The 13356-nt window shown below is 54.2% G+C and overlaps 6 protein-coding genes across 6 annotated transcripts; 3 read left to right on the forward strand and 3 right to left on the reverse strand.

Moving 5' to 3' along the window:
• Positions 1 to 1256: 1256 nt before the first annotated feature.
• On the forward strand, positions 1257 to 2682 carry B0H18DRAFT_1049420 (eukaryotic phosphomannomutase; the record flags this gene model as incomplete). Its single annotated transcript, XM_048030902.1, has 9 exons — positions 1257 to 1339; positions 1367 to 1442; positions 1508 to 1551; positions 1590 to 1618; positions 1669 to 1837; positions 1896 to 1958; positions 2016 to 2059; positions 2145 to 2296; positions 2357 to 2682. The coding sequence occupies 9 exons, from the start codon at positions 1257 to 1259 to the stop codon at positions 2486 to 2488; spliced, it is 792 nt and encodes a 263-aa protein (XP_047885939.1). The 3' UTR covers positions 2489 to 2682.
• Positions 2683 to 2875: 193 nt separating this feature from the next.
• Positions 2876 to 4851, reverse strand: B0H18DRAFT_1049429 (uncharacterized protein). Its single transcript, XM_048030903.1, has 8 exons — positions 4722 to 4851; positions 4437 to 4656; positions 4274 to 4379; positions 3989 to 4217; positions 3834 to 3912; positions 3571 to 3785; positions 3379 to 3513; positions 2876 to 3250 (listed from the first exon to the last, which is right to left on the reverse strand). The coding sequence occupies exons 1-8, from the start codon at positions 4762 to 4764 to the stop codon at positions 3105 to 3107; spliced, it is 1173 nt and encodes a 390-aa protein (XP_047885940.1). The 5' UTR covers positions 4765 to 4851; the 3' UTR covers positions 2876 to 3104.
• Positions 4852 to 5093: 242 nt separating this feature from the next.
• B0H18DRAFT_1049437 (uncharacterized protein) lies at positions 5094 to 6511 on the reverse strand. The gene is made up of 8 exons (XM_048030904.1): positions 6157 to 6511; positions 5899 to 6100; positions 5798 to 5834; positions 5662 to 5729; positions 5557 to 5632; positions 5315 to 5474; positions 5224 to 5245; positions 5094 to 5173 (listed from the first exon to the last, which is right to left on the reverse strand). Exons 1-6 carry the CDS (start codon positions 6291 to 6293, stop codon positions 5398 to 5400), a joined length of 597 nt encoding a protein of 198 aa, XP_047885941.1. The 5' UTR covers positions 6294 to 6511; the 3' UTR covers positions 5094 to 5173; positions 5224 to 5245; positions 5315 to 5397.
• A 1209-nt stretch (positions 6512 to 7720) lies between these two features.
• B0H18DRAFT_1049442 (uncharacterized protein) lies at positions 7721 to 10371 on the forward strand. The gene is made up of 6 exons (XM_048030905.1): positions 7721 to 8388; positions 8444 to 8567; positions 8622 to 8742; positions 8804 to 9025; positions 9092 to 9403; positions 9464 to 10371. Exons 1-6 carry the CDS (start codon positions 8138 to 8140, stop codon positions 9985 to 9987), a joined length of 1554 nt encoding a protein of 517 aa, XP_047885942.1. The 5' UTR covers positions 7721 to 8137; the 3' UTR covers positions 9988 to 10371.
• B0H18DRAFT_1049446 (ATP synthase subunit C-domain-containing protein) lies at positions 10372 to 11495 on the reverse strand. Its single transcript, XM_048030906.1, has 7 exons — positions 11360 to 11495; positions 11195 to 11306; positions 11063 to 11140; positions 10974 to 11010; positions 10843 to 10921; positions 10605 to 10781; positions 10372 to 10543 (listed from the first exon to the last, which is right to left on the reverse strand). Exons 1-7 carry the CDS (start codon positions 11439 to 11441, stop codon positions 10437 to 10439), a joined length of 672 nt encoding a protein of 223 aa, XP_047885943.1. The 5' UTR covers positions 11442 to 11495; the 3' UTR covers positions 10372 to 10436.
• A 103-nt stretch (positions 11496 to 11598) lies between these two features.
• On the forward strand, positions 11599 to 12727 carry B0H18DRAFT_1049452 (P-loop containing nucleoside triphosphate hydrolase protein; the record flags this gene model as incomplete). Its single annotated transcript, XM_048030907.1, has 7 exons — positions 11599 to 11640; positions 11690 to 11741; positions 11794 to 11878; positions 11931 to 12095; positions 12161 to 12389; positions 12438 to 12497; positions 12547 to 12727. Coding segments are annotated over 7 exons (658 nt in total), but the record flags the coding sequence as incomplete, so codon positions are not given.
• Positions 12728 to 13356: the final 629 nt, after the last annotated feature.

Genomic DNA, 13356 nt, shown 5'->3' on the forward strand with positions numbered 1-13356 from the left:
GCACTAGACCGCACAGTGGCGCACTGAAGACCTGTCAGCTTCATGTGCAACATATTCTAGCATGTCAATGTAACAACTACACAGCGATTTGTGGAGAACGTTGCTACGTACACACCTGCGGGTTATCGGATTGCGCCGATCCTTTCAGACATGATTGATAGACAGAGCCCACGTACGCATCCGTAAATATTCCTAACATATCGCAGGATTCGCCAACCTCCGCATACATAGTCAGTCATGTACGGGTAATACATATGTGGCACTCACTCGGATACATGACAAGAACACATTGTAAAAGATTATACTAGCCCACGACCTCGGCATATAACTGCCAAGTACATACGTATGCACCTTCCGTACACGATGTACCGTGTGCACGGGATGTACATACTTTTTCGGCCCCTTGCACTATGCCAAGGCCGATGCGCAAACAGATTCAAGTCAATCAGCAGCGCTAGAGTTTAGATGTGTCACCAACGATGTTCACCGGATCATGAAGCACGCCATTCCAGAAGGACCACCCCCTGTCACAGCGATGTTGATGCTTGCGACGTACTTGTTCAAGTTGGCAAGCGTAGAAACTTACCAGACTCCTGGCGGTCTCGCGCGACCAATTTCGCGACGCGTGTACGCAGCGCGCGGGGATCTACGCCTCACAACGGTGAGCGAGCCCGAGTGGTTCCTGGCAGAAGTGTCAACGACGATAACTGGTACCGCACTGTGCGAATACACACAGAAAATACGAGTTTGTACACTGTCCAGTGTCCCCTGGTGGTGATCTCTCCTCGGAGCAGCTGCCACAGAGAGTGGCTGTCAGAGCTGTCCGAATCCTGCGTGCGTGCGACTATTCTATCGGCGGCGAGGTATATATGGTTTGCCCAGTCGATAGCCACGCAAACCAAAGTGTGAGGCAAAGCAGGCATCTTGTACTTGAAGCAAACTGAGGGTATGGTCTATCGCGTTTGACGTGGAACAGCAGTATACGGTTCGACATTCAATTCAACATACCGACAGCAACGAAAGGTGACAATTCCAAAAGGGCATAGTCGCGACGAGACACGACGCGGTTCATCACGCGTGACATGTCGCATTCCAGCTCAGTCACGGTCTGAGTCTTGTCTGAGTCGCCACTTTATACTCCTGAGTTCAACGTTCAAAGTTCACGTTCAGGGCAGGCTCACGGGTATGTGTGTTATCTCGATTGCTGGCGGCGGCAGGCCCTCATCTACTGAGCATTGTCACTTAGGCCTCCCGAAATGAGCCAGCGCTGCAGCTGTCAGGTTTGGCTACCGGATATACTTATGGCCTTGCGATTAACTTCGTTCCAAACCGCCTCGCTGTGTTATCTATCACGTCGCGTTCTCAGACCGTCTTACATGCCATCTAAGCACACTCGACTGGCACTGTTCGACGTGGACGGCACTGTGACCCCCCCTCGAGGAGCAAGTATCTCGTCTATCCCCGAAACTCTATATGTGGCACCTACGACTCACTGGTGGATACTTAGGTGGCTGCGCCATCTACAATGGCTACACTCCGACAGCTGCGCGCGTCATGGATGTAGGATTTATAGGAGGCTCGACCTACAGGAAGCTCTGCTGGCAATTGGGTTCTCAGGGTGAATTTCTATCCGTATATAGTCTGAAGTCCATGTTAACGAGAGCGTAGTTTCAGAGGACTTTGACTACGTGTTCGCTGAATGCGGCCTCATTGCATATAAGAGAGGACTCAAATTGCCGCACGAACGCTTCGTCGATCTGATCGGCGAGGATCGTTACAAGAATTTAGTCAATTTCATTCTGCGGTACATCGCCGACCTCGATATTCCGATCAAGAGGTCCGTGATCTTCGGCTTACCGTTTAAGCTCCAATTGCTGACAGCGTGCACATCTCAGAGGCACCTTTGTGGAATTTCGCGATGGACTGATCAACGTCTGTCCGCAGGGACGCAACACTACGTCAGTTCAGAGTTGGGTCATCTGACACCCGCGCATCGTCACTTATCTTAGTCGTAGAACACAGGAGCAGGACATGTTCGACGAGTATGACAAGGCTAGCTGTCTGCTGGCATCGCCAAACACGTTGGAGCTCACGAACGACGACTAGGTCCATCAAGTACGCTCAAGATGATACAAGCCCTCAAGGCTGCGTTCCTTCTTACAACCTTGTGTGCGCGATCGGAGGGCGCACTTCCTTCGACGTTTTCCCTCGTGGATGGGACAAGACTTACGCGCTGAGGCATCTCGAGGGAGAAGGGTACAGCGAGATTCACTACTTCGGTGACAAGACGCACGAGGTATGTGATCTGACGTTTGTCGCCCCTCGTAGTCATATGTACAGACAACATTTTCCTCAGGGTGGGAATGACTTTGAGATATTCCATGACCCGCGGATCATAGGACACACTGTGGATAGACCTGAAGATACAGGTCGGCAAATAGAAGACCTCTTTCTCAAAGAAAAACAGTTTGGCGGTGGCCCAACCTGACGTATCAATGCCCGTGTACAGTACCCATCTGCTCTACGGAAAGAGGAAGAAATATGAGTTTGCCATCATCATTCCGTCAAGCACTCAAGCACTCTCAATTGACGTGGGTATCGGGCCGCGCTTTCCAATGCCCTCAGTGTTATTCCTCGGTCTGTCTGGCGAAGAACTGCAACTCGTTGACCTTCCCAACCGAAATGGATCCAGTGCACAGCTACCCACTACACACACCTCTGACCCTTTTGTAAGACATCATGCAACGCATGTGAACTCTGAGTGCACGATGTGCCTCATCACGGTGATGTGGGTTGTACAGGTGATTTACAGGGCTCGATGCTGATGAGTACAGGTCGAGGCAACGACAGTACAACCTTCTGTGTAACTCCAACGTGTCAATGTGTTCTGACAGCAGTGCACGGCTGCCTGTAGCGTAGCATCCAAGTCGATGACAATACGTGGAGCAGCTCAGTATCGACCTCAATGTCACGGACGAGTATGTAGTTTCGGTACAAGATTCCGCCCAATCTTACAACATCGCCCACATACTCCATACACAAGTACTAATCAGCAGTCCATCCCATCTCAAATTATCCATAAATACTCCACCCAACTTTCAGCATTAACGCTTCCCTTCGCCCTCCTCAAACGGGTTCTCCACATACTCCAGCTCGTCCTCGCTCTCCTGGCGCTGCATCGCCCCCGCGCCGGTGGTCGACTGCGGTATCAGCAGCGACACGGGGCGTTTCGGGAGCAGTCCGAGTTTCGCTGTCAACGCCACGCGGCTGTGAGCATACGTTCTTGTGGCTTTCAGGAACAGGCACGGGCGCGAGTGTAAGACATGCCGGGTAGGGGTAGGGCAGAACGGCATGGAACGGCTGGAATACAAGGCTTACCTGCGTCGATGGGGCTACCGGTAGACGTCCGCGGCGGCTGGGGGACCTCACCTGAGGGACGGGGCGAAGACATCGATATCCGGCTTGTCGCTGGTGGGCTCGACGTGCGGGCGCCTGGCGTCGAAGGTAGAGATGCTACGAAGTGCCCCCAAGTCAATTCGGCATCACGGATAATGCAGTTGGCGGGCTCACCAGTAGAACCAACGTCGTATCCCCGGACGTCAGTGCTTGACTGGGGCTGCTGGTTGTACAGTGCGGCCGGCGGTGTTTGCACGTCGTACGGGGCGTTAGGGTTGTTGGAGCCGTAATATTGCTGTGCGACGGCCTGCGATGCTGTGTGTCGGTCGACCTGCGATGAAGAAGCGGGGCCCCTCTGGCTGGTCTGATTGACTGGGGGTTGGCCCGACCTGATCTTCACATGAGCACTTGAAGGAGCCTGCTGAATGTATGCGCACCGTTGGTTGTATTGTTCGTTCAACTCTGTGATCTTCGCTTTCGCCTTTGTGACGATCGAGCTGAACGTCCGTTTACCACCTACCCAGCACGTTGCACGTCAGTCGACCAGTCGCAAATGAAACTAGAACATGCTACGGAGAAATCAAGGACTCACTTTCAGCCATCTTGCCCAGTGTCTCCTGGAACTCCTGGAGGTCGCCGCGCTCGTTCCCCGTCACGTACTGCTGTTGCTGCTGCTGTGGTCCCTGAGGTCCCTGCTGCCTTGGTTGATAAGGCACGTCATTCCTCCGAGGCCATGACTGGCCCGACGCGTGCTGCTGCTGCTGATCCTCCAAAGCAAGCTGCCGAGCGAGCTGCTCGTCGAGGGCGAGGTCGTGGTGTTGCTGAAACACGACACGGATCAGGAACATATAGCATAGCCACAGTGAAGAAAACGTACAGGCTGCTCGTGAGTGGCGGACGATACGTAGTCCGGATCGCTCATCCCCAGCAAGACATCGATCGCGCTGTCTTGATCGTAGTTGACGGACTCGAGCACGGACTGGCTATATGCACGCGAATGGTCAGAGCTTCGCGCGTAGTCGAGCATGAAGGTTGCATACAGGATAAGAGTATCGAAATCCGGGAACATCCCTCGCAGCAACGCGACTTGCGGATGCTCATTCTCCGTCGGGGCGGGTGCTTCGGGACCATGCTCGGTCGACGGAGCTACGGATGCTTCAGCGCGAGAATCAAGGCGAGGTGGCAGTTCAGGAGTCTCCTCGTCTCCACCAGGGTCAGCGCCCAGGTTGAGTGAGGTATCTGTGGCGGTTGCTGAGGCATCTGGCGGGATGTTTCACGCGTCAATGCCACCATTGCAGTGCAGCGATCGAATGGAGATGCCGCACCATGCGTAGCTGGGTGTTCTTGGGAGCTTGCGTCGCCCGACATGGTGGTAGATTGAGGTGAAGCTTGGGGCGGCGCAGAATGATAGATCGCTTCAAATAGGTGTTGTAGCGGACTGCGCGGCAGTCTGCGCGGCGTTGCGCAGCGCGCGGACTCGACTCCCGCGAGATCGCGCCGTGACGCGTGACCGGCTTAATTGATCCGCCTCAGAGTTCCACTATTACAGTAGTTCACTGACTTCCTTAACTTACCATCTAACGAAGTTACTTACTCACTTATTGATTGGCATACTAATCTCTAAGCGACTTACTTATGATTCTTCTAATGACTGTACTATACGTGTCATATATCATACTACCGCTACCATCTACACTTTGGTCAAGGTCGGCATGTCGGGAAGTCCTAAGAATCCTGACCGAACAAATCGTTGAAGAGGTCGGCGAGTGTACGTGTTCTATATTATATGCCAATCACAGTTTGACGTACTAGATGTTGCATACATACTGTACGCGTACTCTAGAGACATCTGACCCAAGTCCCGTTTACATACGTCGTAGTGCTCAACGTCTAACAAAGGGATGACCGAGCCACGTACCTTTCAATTGCGTCTTTAATGGGACAGCAGCTCCAGTTCATGCGGAGTGAAGCGTGTAGTACATGTCGAAGTGACCTTATAGATCACCTCCGAGATCCATTGGCAGTGGTTTGTACGACATCAGGAGAGGTAATGTTTCCGACAGCGGTTACGACCTGGCCTGCCACCGCAGCCGCGTACAGCAGTAGTCAATGGAGTCAGCGTTCCGCAGGAATGATTTTATTAGGTTTGAACGTACTCACTAAGATCTGCGTGGGGTCGAAACGCAGCTGGTTCTCGCATGGGCCCTGCACTGGACGCCTGAAGATGAAAAAAAAACTCCAGACAGAGTATCTGTATCTCTCTACAATGTCTCCCTGCAGCCCCGCACCACTGACATCAAACACAACACTTGTGCTCTTTGGTGGCTCTACGACTACGCAGGCGTTCGCGGCGAGCACAGCTCACCGAGTGCACATATGTATACCAGGGACAGCTGCTCACCCAAGATGTTACTGCACCGCCTGAAACGCCCGCCATACTAAAGGACACTGATGATCAGTACCACAAAGCTCACTTTGAACATAATACTGACGTAAACATACCAGCGACCTAATAGGGACTGCCTTGTAGCGATCAGTAAGTGAACGCAAAACGTTCAGCTTAGCAGAGCTGACTGAGGACCCATCATTTGTGACACTGCAGCTGCACTGGCTGAAGCCCACGATTGCGCAGACCCGTACCTCCATGTGGCTGTTCAAACGTTCAAACTCCACACTTCCGGCACCGGCGCCGAGTAGGAGCAAGCTAACGTTGTAATGATAGTGAGAACACGAGGTACGTTGCCTGGTAGGCAAACTTACACGCCACGGTAATCATTTGGCTCAGCTTGTCTTTGGATTGGGCCACATCCGTAGGCCCGTATCCGGGTCGCTGCGTGCGCAGTACATAGACAGAAATGAGATGCCAGGAAGGAGTAGGACACCGCAGCACAATGCATGACGTTGAACAGCGAGCGTCGCAGAGTTGAGAATTCGCCAACATGCCACAGACGAACTCTGCTATGTGATCTGGACAAGTACCGCTAGCGGGGCTTTATTAGAGCAACTTGGCGTTGCAGCAATTTCAATGCATGGTCAAGGAAGACGGTGGTAGAGGACGCGCATGCCTGAGGTTCGAGGAGGCCAATGGCAAAAGGAGACTGCGGGCGGAGCCAGGAGCAAAGACTCGGAGGGAAACGCGACAGAACGCGACATGTCACAAGAAGGTCACGCGTGACGGACCGCGTCAGGGACGCGTCGTCGTCGTGAACGTTGAACGTGAACAAGACGTCCGAGACCCAACGTCCGAGACCCAACGTCGACCTATCACTTCCGACTTTTCCATTCCTAACTTCTGGGTATAAAAAATAACGAGGTGCTAGACTGTTTGCTACTGATACGACTGCATTTTCACCTCTCTTGTACCACTGCCAGTGTAGTATTGACTGGGCCAACTTGACGCGACTCGCAGGGAATTTGGCTTATGGCTACATAAGGTCGGTCACTGCTTCCTTTCCGTGGGCGAGTACTTGTAAACGCTGATAACTACGATGTGCCGCGCGCAGTCGTCCACTATCAGCCGTTTTCTAGACTCGCCGCCGAGCCGCCGTCGCCCTCTGCAATCCATAATCGAAACCCGTCAATCCTTTTTTTCAAAATGGTCCGAGCTCATACGGCATGCATGAAGTGAATGTTGTCAGGAAGGCATAAGGCGGCGTGAACGTCAGGCACATCCGTGATAGTCTTGGGTCTTCCGAGCTATTGCCTCGTGGTCTTACCCCGACGGGTCGATGGCAAGGGTCGTGGCAGGTACGCGAGTCCCCTTGTCGGTTGCTCCGTGCAAGTACGGTCGTGATATCAAAGCCTGCGGGTACGTAGGCATGGCGCAATGGTCCATTCGCACGTACTATTTGGGGAGTATGGCCCAATGCTACCGTTGTCTAATGCGATGTTGTTAACGCTCCAATAGAGATTTCACAACGCCTCAATCGACGGCTCGCCAACGTGGGTTCCGTTCTACGTGCATGCATGGTCCGGTGAGTGTCCGCCAAGTTCGCACTGGAAGCAACGCAGGTCCGAGTCGCATAAGGTTCACGCGCACGCAGGCAGCTATTTCCTTTTTCCAGGTTGCCAGCCAGTTGACACGGACTGAGATTCAGCACACGGTTCAGGCTCTTCGAGCTGCCAATCGACGCAACTTCGTGGAAGAGCGGAGTCGTAGCACAGCGCCGCGGCCGCACTTGTCACTGTACGGCGTAGGCCCGTCACGATGTGACTACAACCGTGCTGCCGCTTCGGCCGTGGATATCTCACGAATCCCAGTTTGGCAAGTCGTATTGTGTGAGTGTTCCTGATTCGAGCATCCTTGTTCTTTGCAAGGGGCCCTCGTTGCGAACGACACCGAGCAATTTTCGATGCGCCCGTTCTGATTTGCTGGCCCATACAACGGGGCGGCTCTGAACAACGAGGCCCGTCGATCGAAACCCCGACCCTTCGCGGAAGCAAATTGAGTCTGTTTCAGGAACGTTCTTCCGAGGCGACGATGGGACCCATACTCGCCTACACTGGATCACGCTAACGTACGGCAGGCTCCAACGTGGCGTCGCCGGGCCCCTTCCCGTTGTATTCTGCTACGCGGTCACCATGGCCTGGACAACGGACTTGACGTGTGTCGTGGCTGTGAGGTGTGACCTCAGTTGGCCTACTCATCTATTAGAAGCACAGACATCATGATGCTCCATCATACTCTTTAAAGCAGGCCGGCCTCTGCGATCCTTTGCTCTCCTCACTCTTCCATGAGACTATGGCTCTCAAGAGATACCTCAGCACTCTCGTGTTCCCCACCTCTCCTCGTCGTTCTCGTACAGCGTCCAGTGAATCGCCAGTCAGCGCGCGCTCGCCCATCGAGGACCTGCGGGACTTTTGGAAAGCGACTTTCGAAGAGTCACTCAAGCAAGGCGAGAGGTACAGGGAGGACGCACTGGCTCGCATGCGTGCGCAGCGGGGGCTACTCTCCGACGCAGAGGTATGGGATCTGCAGACCATGAACGACGGGTACGTTGAGCTCACACGATACTACGACTTCCGAGTTTCACCTGCTTTTCCACAGGCTTGTGGTGGAACGAGACGATCTCTCGGACTTTGCCCAGAGCCCGGAGAGGCTGAGCTTTGAGGTCGTTTCACGAGCATCCCGATACAAGTCTCGCGCCCAGTCCCTGTACTCGGAAGTGAGGGTGAGCAGCACCTCGGCACTGCGTTGCGACTCGACTCTGACACTATCGATGCAGGAGGTCGTCCGGCGCTCCCGGGCCAGTATCGAGAGCGCCCAGATGAGAGCTTCCGAGTACAGGCACGCGGAGCAACGAGGGGCAGTCACCAGACACGCAGACGTTTCTGACAGCCTTCCGTGTACGTCCAGCCCCCCATTCCACCTCAGGGACCGGATGCTCACAACCTCGGTGTTTGATAGGTGGAAGTTCGGCTATACATAGCCGTTCACAGCAGCGCGCCGAGGGCCACTATGCCGGAGCGGAACTCTGCGGTTCGCCGCCGGCATGCAACTCTTCCTCGTCTTCGTCCTCCTACAGTCGTTTCCCCCTTGCCTCTTCCGACAGACATGCGGCTCTCATTGGCTCCGTGTCGAAACCACACGGATCATCATGGGAAACCACGATTGACGATGAGAATTATGGTGCGCCGTGTTCCGTCATGTTGCCACTGTCTAGCATCGGCCTGACAACCGTGCATCGCTGTCTAGGCATCCGACAGGTATCCTCAGGTCCTGGTACCAATGAAACCATCCTTCCGAGGTCTGAGAAGCAAGGGGTCGACATTGGCCAATGGGCAGCGGATATCGGAAAGCATATGGGCGGTGTGGCCCAGAGACGTGGTGCATACGAGCGGCGCTCAACTCAATCAGACTTGTCGGAACTGTCAGAGTTCTCGCCCGGCCCACCTACACCGCACTCCTCGCCGCAGTCCTCTCCACCCTCGGCGGACTTGTCTACGTCTCCTGCCTTCCTCAAAAAGCTCGACGATGCCCTGAAAGGTCTCAACGTCTCCCTCACAGGTCAGGGTCCTACCTTGGAAGCGTCATTCGTATTAGTCACTGATCCGTTAACTTATACAGGTCTCGATGTGGGATCTGTCGAAGATCACAGCCAAGTGTTCGTGGACACGTCGTTCACGATGCACCGAACGTCTCCCACTCATCTCCTAAGCCGTGGCAAGACGCACATGCTTCGCGGACCCAGGGATCCCATTCGGGCGACGCAGTCGCAGCTCAACCCCGTATTACCGCTTCCGTTCCGCCCCGTGCCTGACCTTAGACGTGCTGCAAGCCAGCCTCAGTTGCAGTCGCGGGCCCCGCGCGAGCGACTCCCGGTGCTATTCACGCGGGAGGACATTGAGGCGCTCCGAGTCATGACGAGCGACCTCGCATCGTCGACCAGTCCTCCCACGGATGACGACGAAGACATTGAGGACGAGGAGGATCTCTTCAAGGACGATTGCACGGTGGAGACGGCATCTGTCGTCGTGCAGCCATACGGCCATTCTCGCGCCAACACTACAGATCGCCCTATCATTTGTTCGCCTGAAGGGTTTCCTCTCAGGACGCCACCCTTGAACTGGTTCGAGGGCGTCAAGTATTAACGAATTCTCTGGGTGTTGGACTGGAGACTCACTTTGCATGAAACATTGGTTTTATCTCGCTGTCATATAGCTCTCGTTACGCTCTATCATGCTCTGCTCACGACACACTCACTACCCTCTTGGAAGATACTGTATTCACAAACCACAAATTCTTTAACTGTAACATCCTGTAGTAGGCATCTGTATCGTTAACATTGAGTCTTGATTCGATACCTTTCTTTACCACGTAATAGACGCAACCTGTATCATTCATGATCCGGACACAATCCTACGCCGGAATCTACTGTCGTTCTCCCGCGGTCATGAATCAAGAGACTCACGTCTACCTCTGTCAGTGGATGTCGCGGTGTATCACTCCCAGTTCCCACCGCACATAGTTGAGTTGCCGGAGAGGACGCGCAAAAGGACATTGATTGTCAGCCTTCCATTAAGTTATCCTAAGACAGTGATCACAAGTCGACGTATCGATGTACGTAGGGCGATGCGACAGCAGGCGCCACTGGCACGGTTCCTCCGCTCTTGAACTCACCCGCTTGGCCAATCATGAGCAGTCCGACTGCAAGGGATACACACGTAAGCATCTCAGAAGGCGACTTCAAGGGGTGGTGGAGACGTACCGATGAGTCCGAAGAGACCCATGATGCTCCCGAATACCTCCACGATGAGGATCTTCACGAACAAGTCCGGGTCGGCGGCATCGGCCAGTGCAGCCGTCGACCCAGTGATACCCACGCAGACGCCGCACAGGAGGTTGCACGCGCCTACGGTGAGCCCTCCCCAGAAAAGCGCATAGCCTGCAGATGGGCCGCGGATGTTTAGAGAATGTACGGGCGGTGTCAATGCACGAGATCATACCGGTGAAGTAGTTCTCGCGGGTATAGAGCTCCGCCTCGGGAACGGTCGTAATCTTCGCGGAGTAGACAATGCCAATGATCTGTGTGGTGTAAGGAGAGGGACAGGATCATGTTGCGAGCAAGCAAACTTACGACACCGTAGATGGCCACGACTTCACAGAAGATGATACTGGACAGGTGAGTCAGGCGACTGCGTCGTCCATCGGAATGGAATTGCATACCTGATGAGGTTCTTAGTTCGGATCCGGGGAGCCCGAACGCCCCCACCAAGGATGGACGACCCGGTAATGAAGATACCCCTACGAGGCGAGGTAAGGTGAGCCCAACTGCGAAGTATCAGACAACGAGCGCACCATCCAGCGCCCAGCACGCTCAAGCCAATGCAAAGGCCGATGCCGGTCGCCGCCCAAGCATATGGGCTTGTCTCTTCCAAGAAACGGCCGACATTGAAGGCCTCACCGGAACCTGAGTATCATGCTCAGCACCGCTCGCGGTACAGCTGCGATACGCGCACTCACCAGTGAAGAGAAGGTAGAGACCTATTATAGTCACCAGAAAGGTTGGCAAACCATAAGTGTAGTATGAAGTCAACACGCCCATCGTGGCGGGCAGCGTTCAGAGGGTGTGGTGGTCGCTGTGCTCGCCGGGGGTGACGAGGGCCGCAGGGCACGTGCGCAGTTCGGCCATTTGCGAGCGCTGGGTCCCGCTTGTGGCGGGACGTGTTCGCGCCGCGCTTGTCTGCAGAGACCAATGTAACCATGTATCATCTCCTCAAAGGGTTCTACGAATATTTCACTAGGTTCGTGCTGTGTGTTCCGTGAACGCAAATTGCAGCTTAGACCTCATAGAAAGGAGGAGTTCTCGGTGATTATCCTTGGACTTGACGGCGCTGGCAAGACAGTACGCGTTTACCTCACTTGTCTCGTATCAAGTCCCTAACGGAATTCCTCAGACATTGCTGGAGAAGATCAAGACCCTATACAGTGACACTCCAGGCCTTCCTTCGGACAAGATTGCGCCGACAGTCGGTCAGAACAGTACGTATATACGTCGCAAGTGTCGGTGTTATAAGTGACGTTGGCAGTGTAGTGGGTAAGATAACGTTACCGTCTACCATCCTGCAGTTTTGGGACCTGGGCGGTCAAAGGGGTATTCGCTCCATATGGCACCGTTACTACGATGATTGCCATGCTGTCGTTTTCGTCCTGGACGCCCAGGACCGAGAGAGATTGGGCGAAGGCTGGGAAGTATTCGGTACGTGTCTGTCGCATCGCTTCCCCGACTGTTGCTGTGTGCTCATGCTGAGCAAGGGTCCTAAGACAACGTCCTTTCAAATCCCAAGATCCTCGGTGTTCCGTTGCTGCTGCTCGCGAATAAGCAGGACAGCCCGCACAGCCTCTCTGGCGAAGAGATCCGGAATGACTACGAAGAATGGTATCGGAGTAAACAGGATGCGGCTCGTCGGAGGTATGGGGATGAGATTGAGTTAGAACACCGCAGAGACCGGATTGCCAGTCTCGATGTAATGGGCATATCCGCACTGGAAGGGTGAGTATGGCTCCTGTATGTGGTGCGAGATGTTGACTCCGTCACAAGGACCGGTGTCCGAGCAGCAGTGGACTGGCTGTTCATTCGAGTACAGAATAGTTGCCGAAGGTGAGTAGCATTGTGTGTGCGAGGTTGGACAATCTGACAGGCAGTACAGGGATGAGCAAATAGACGGTAGATAACTTTGCTCGCGCACAAGCATACACACCTGCTGCTTCACTCTCAGCCGCGAAGGACTTGCCAGTGGACGACGGGTGATTTCTATGAAATGCGACGTTTATCTCCAGAGTGTTGCGTGCTACAGAATGAATATTTCATGTTTATTTGTTTCTGTGTACGTGCTATGTGAATTGAGCGTTTGAACGCGTGCGGTCAGAACGCTGAAGGCTATGATTGCGCCTCAAAGGGGTCGCTGCGCAGGCGCTTGCGACTCAACCGTGACACGCTATACGTCTCGTCCTCGGTTCTGAGCTCACTGCTCACAGAAGACACGAGTCGTGCGAGTGTCTATCTTTCGAACGGAAAACCAGCTCATAGGCATGCATGTCGCGTGAACGAGCGACCGAGTACCACCACAATGGCTCCCCGGACGAACGGGACGAAGATTACGAGCGAATCCAGTCAGCTGCTGTCGGCTTCCGTGGCTCTTGCGCTCCCAGCTAACACGCCATTGCTCCTTGTAGGAAGTATGAAGACTTCACGACAATAGGTGCGCATCCTTTGGCGGGCACGACCTACTGAAATCGACCGATGTTCGTAGACTGGATACAGGATGCGATCGTCGAGCGAAACAGACGTCTCCGGAACACGCGCAAGCTACATTCCGCATACATTGGGCATGGGTCGAGATGGGAAGTCGCATGGGCGTGGACGTGGTCGAAGTCCTCTATCTTTGCGGATGCAGCACAGAGTTGGTTCGTGGTCAGCCTAGTCGGTGAGTTGTGTTTCACATGCCCCCGATGGCGTC

The sequence above is a fragment of the Fomitopsis serialis genome (genome assembly GCF_022376445.1).
Source record: "Fomitopsis serialis strain Sig1Antser10 chromosome Unknown B0H18scaffold_194, whole genome shotgun sequence".
In the NCBI taxonomy this organism is placed as follows: Eukaryota; Fungi; Basidiomycota; class Agaricomycetes; order Polyporales; family Fomitopsidaceae; genus Fomitopsis; species Fomitopsis serialis.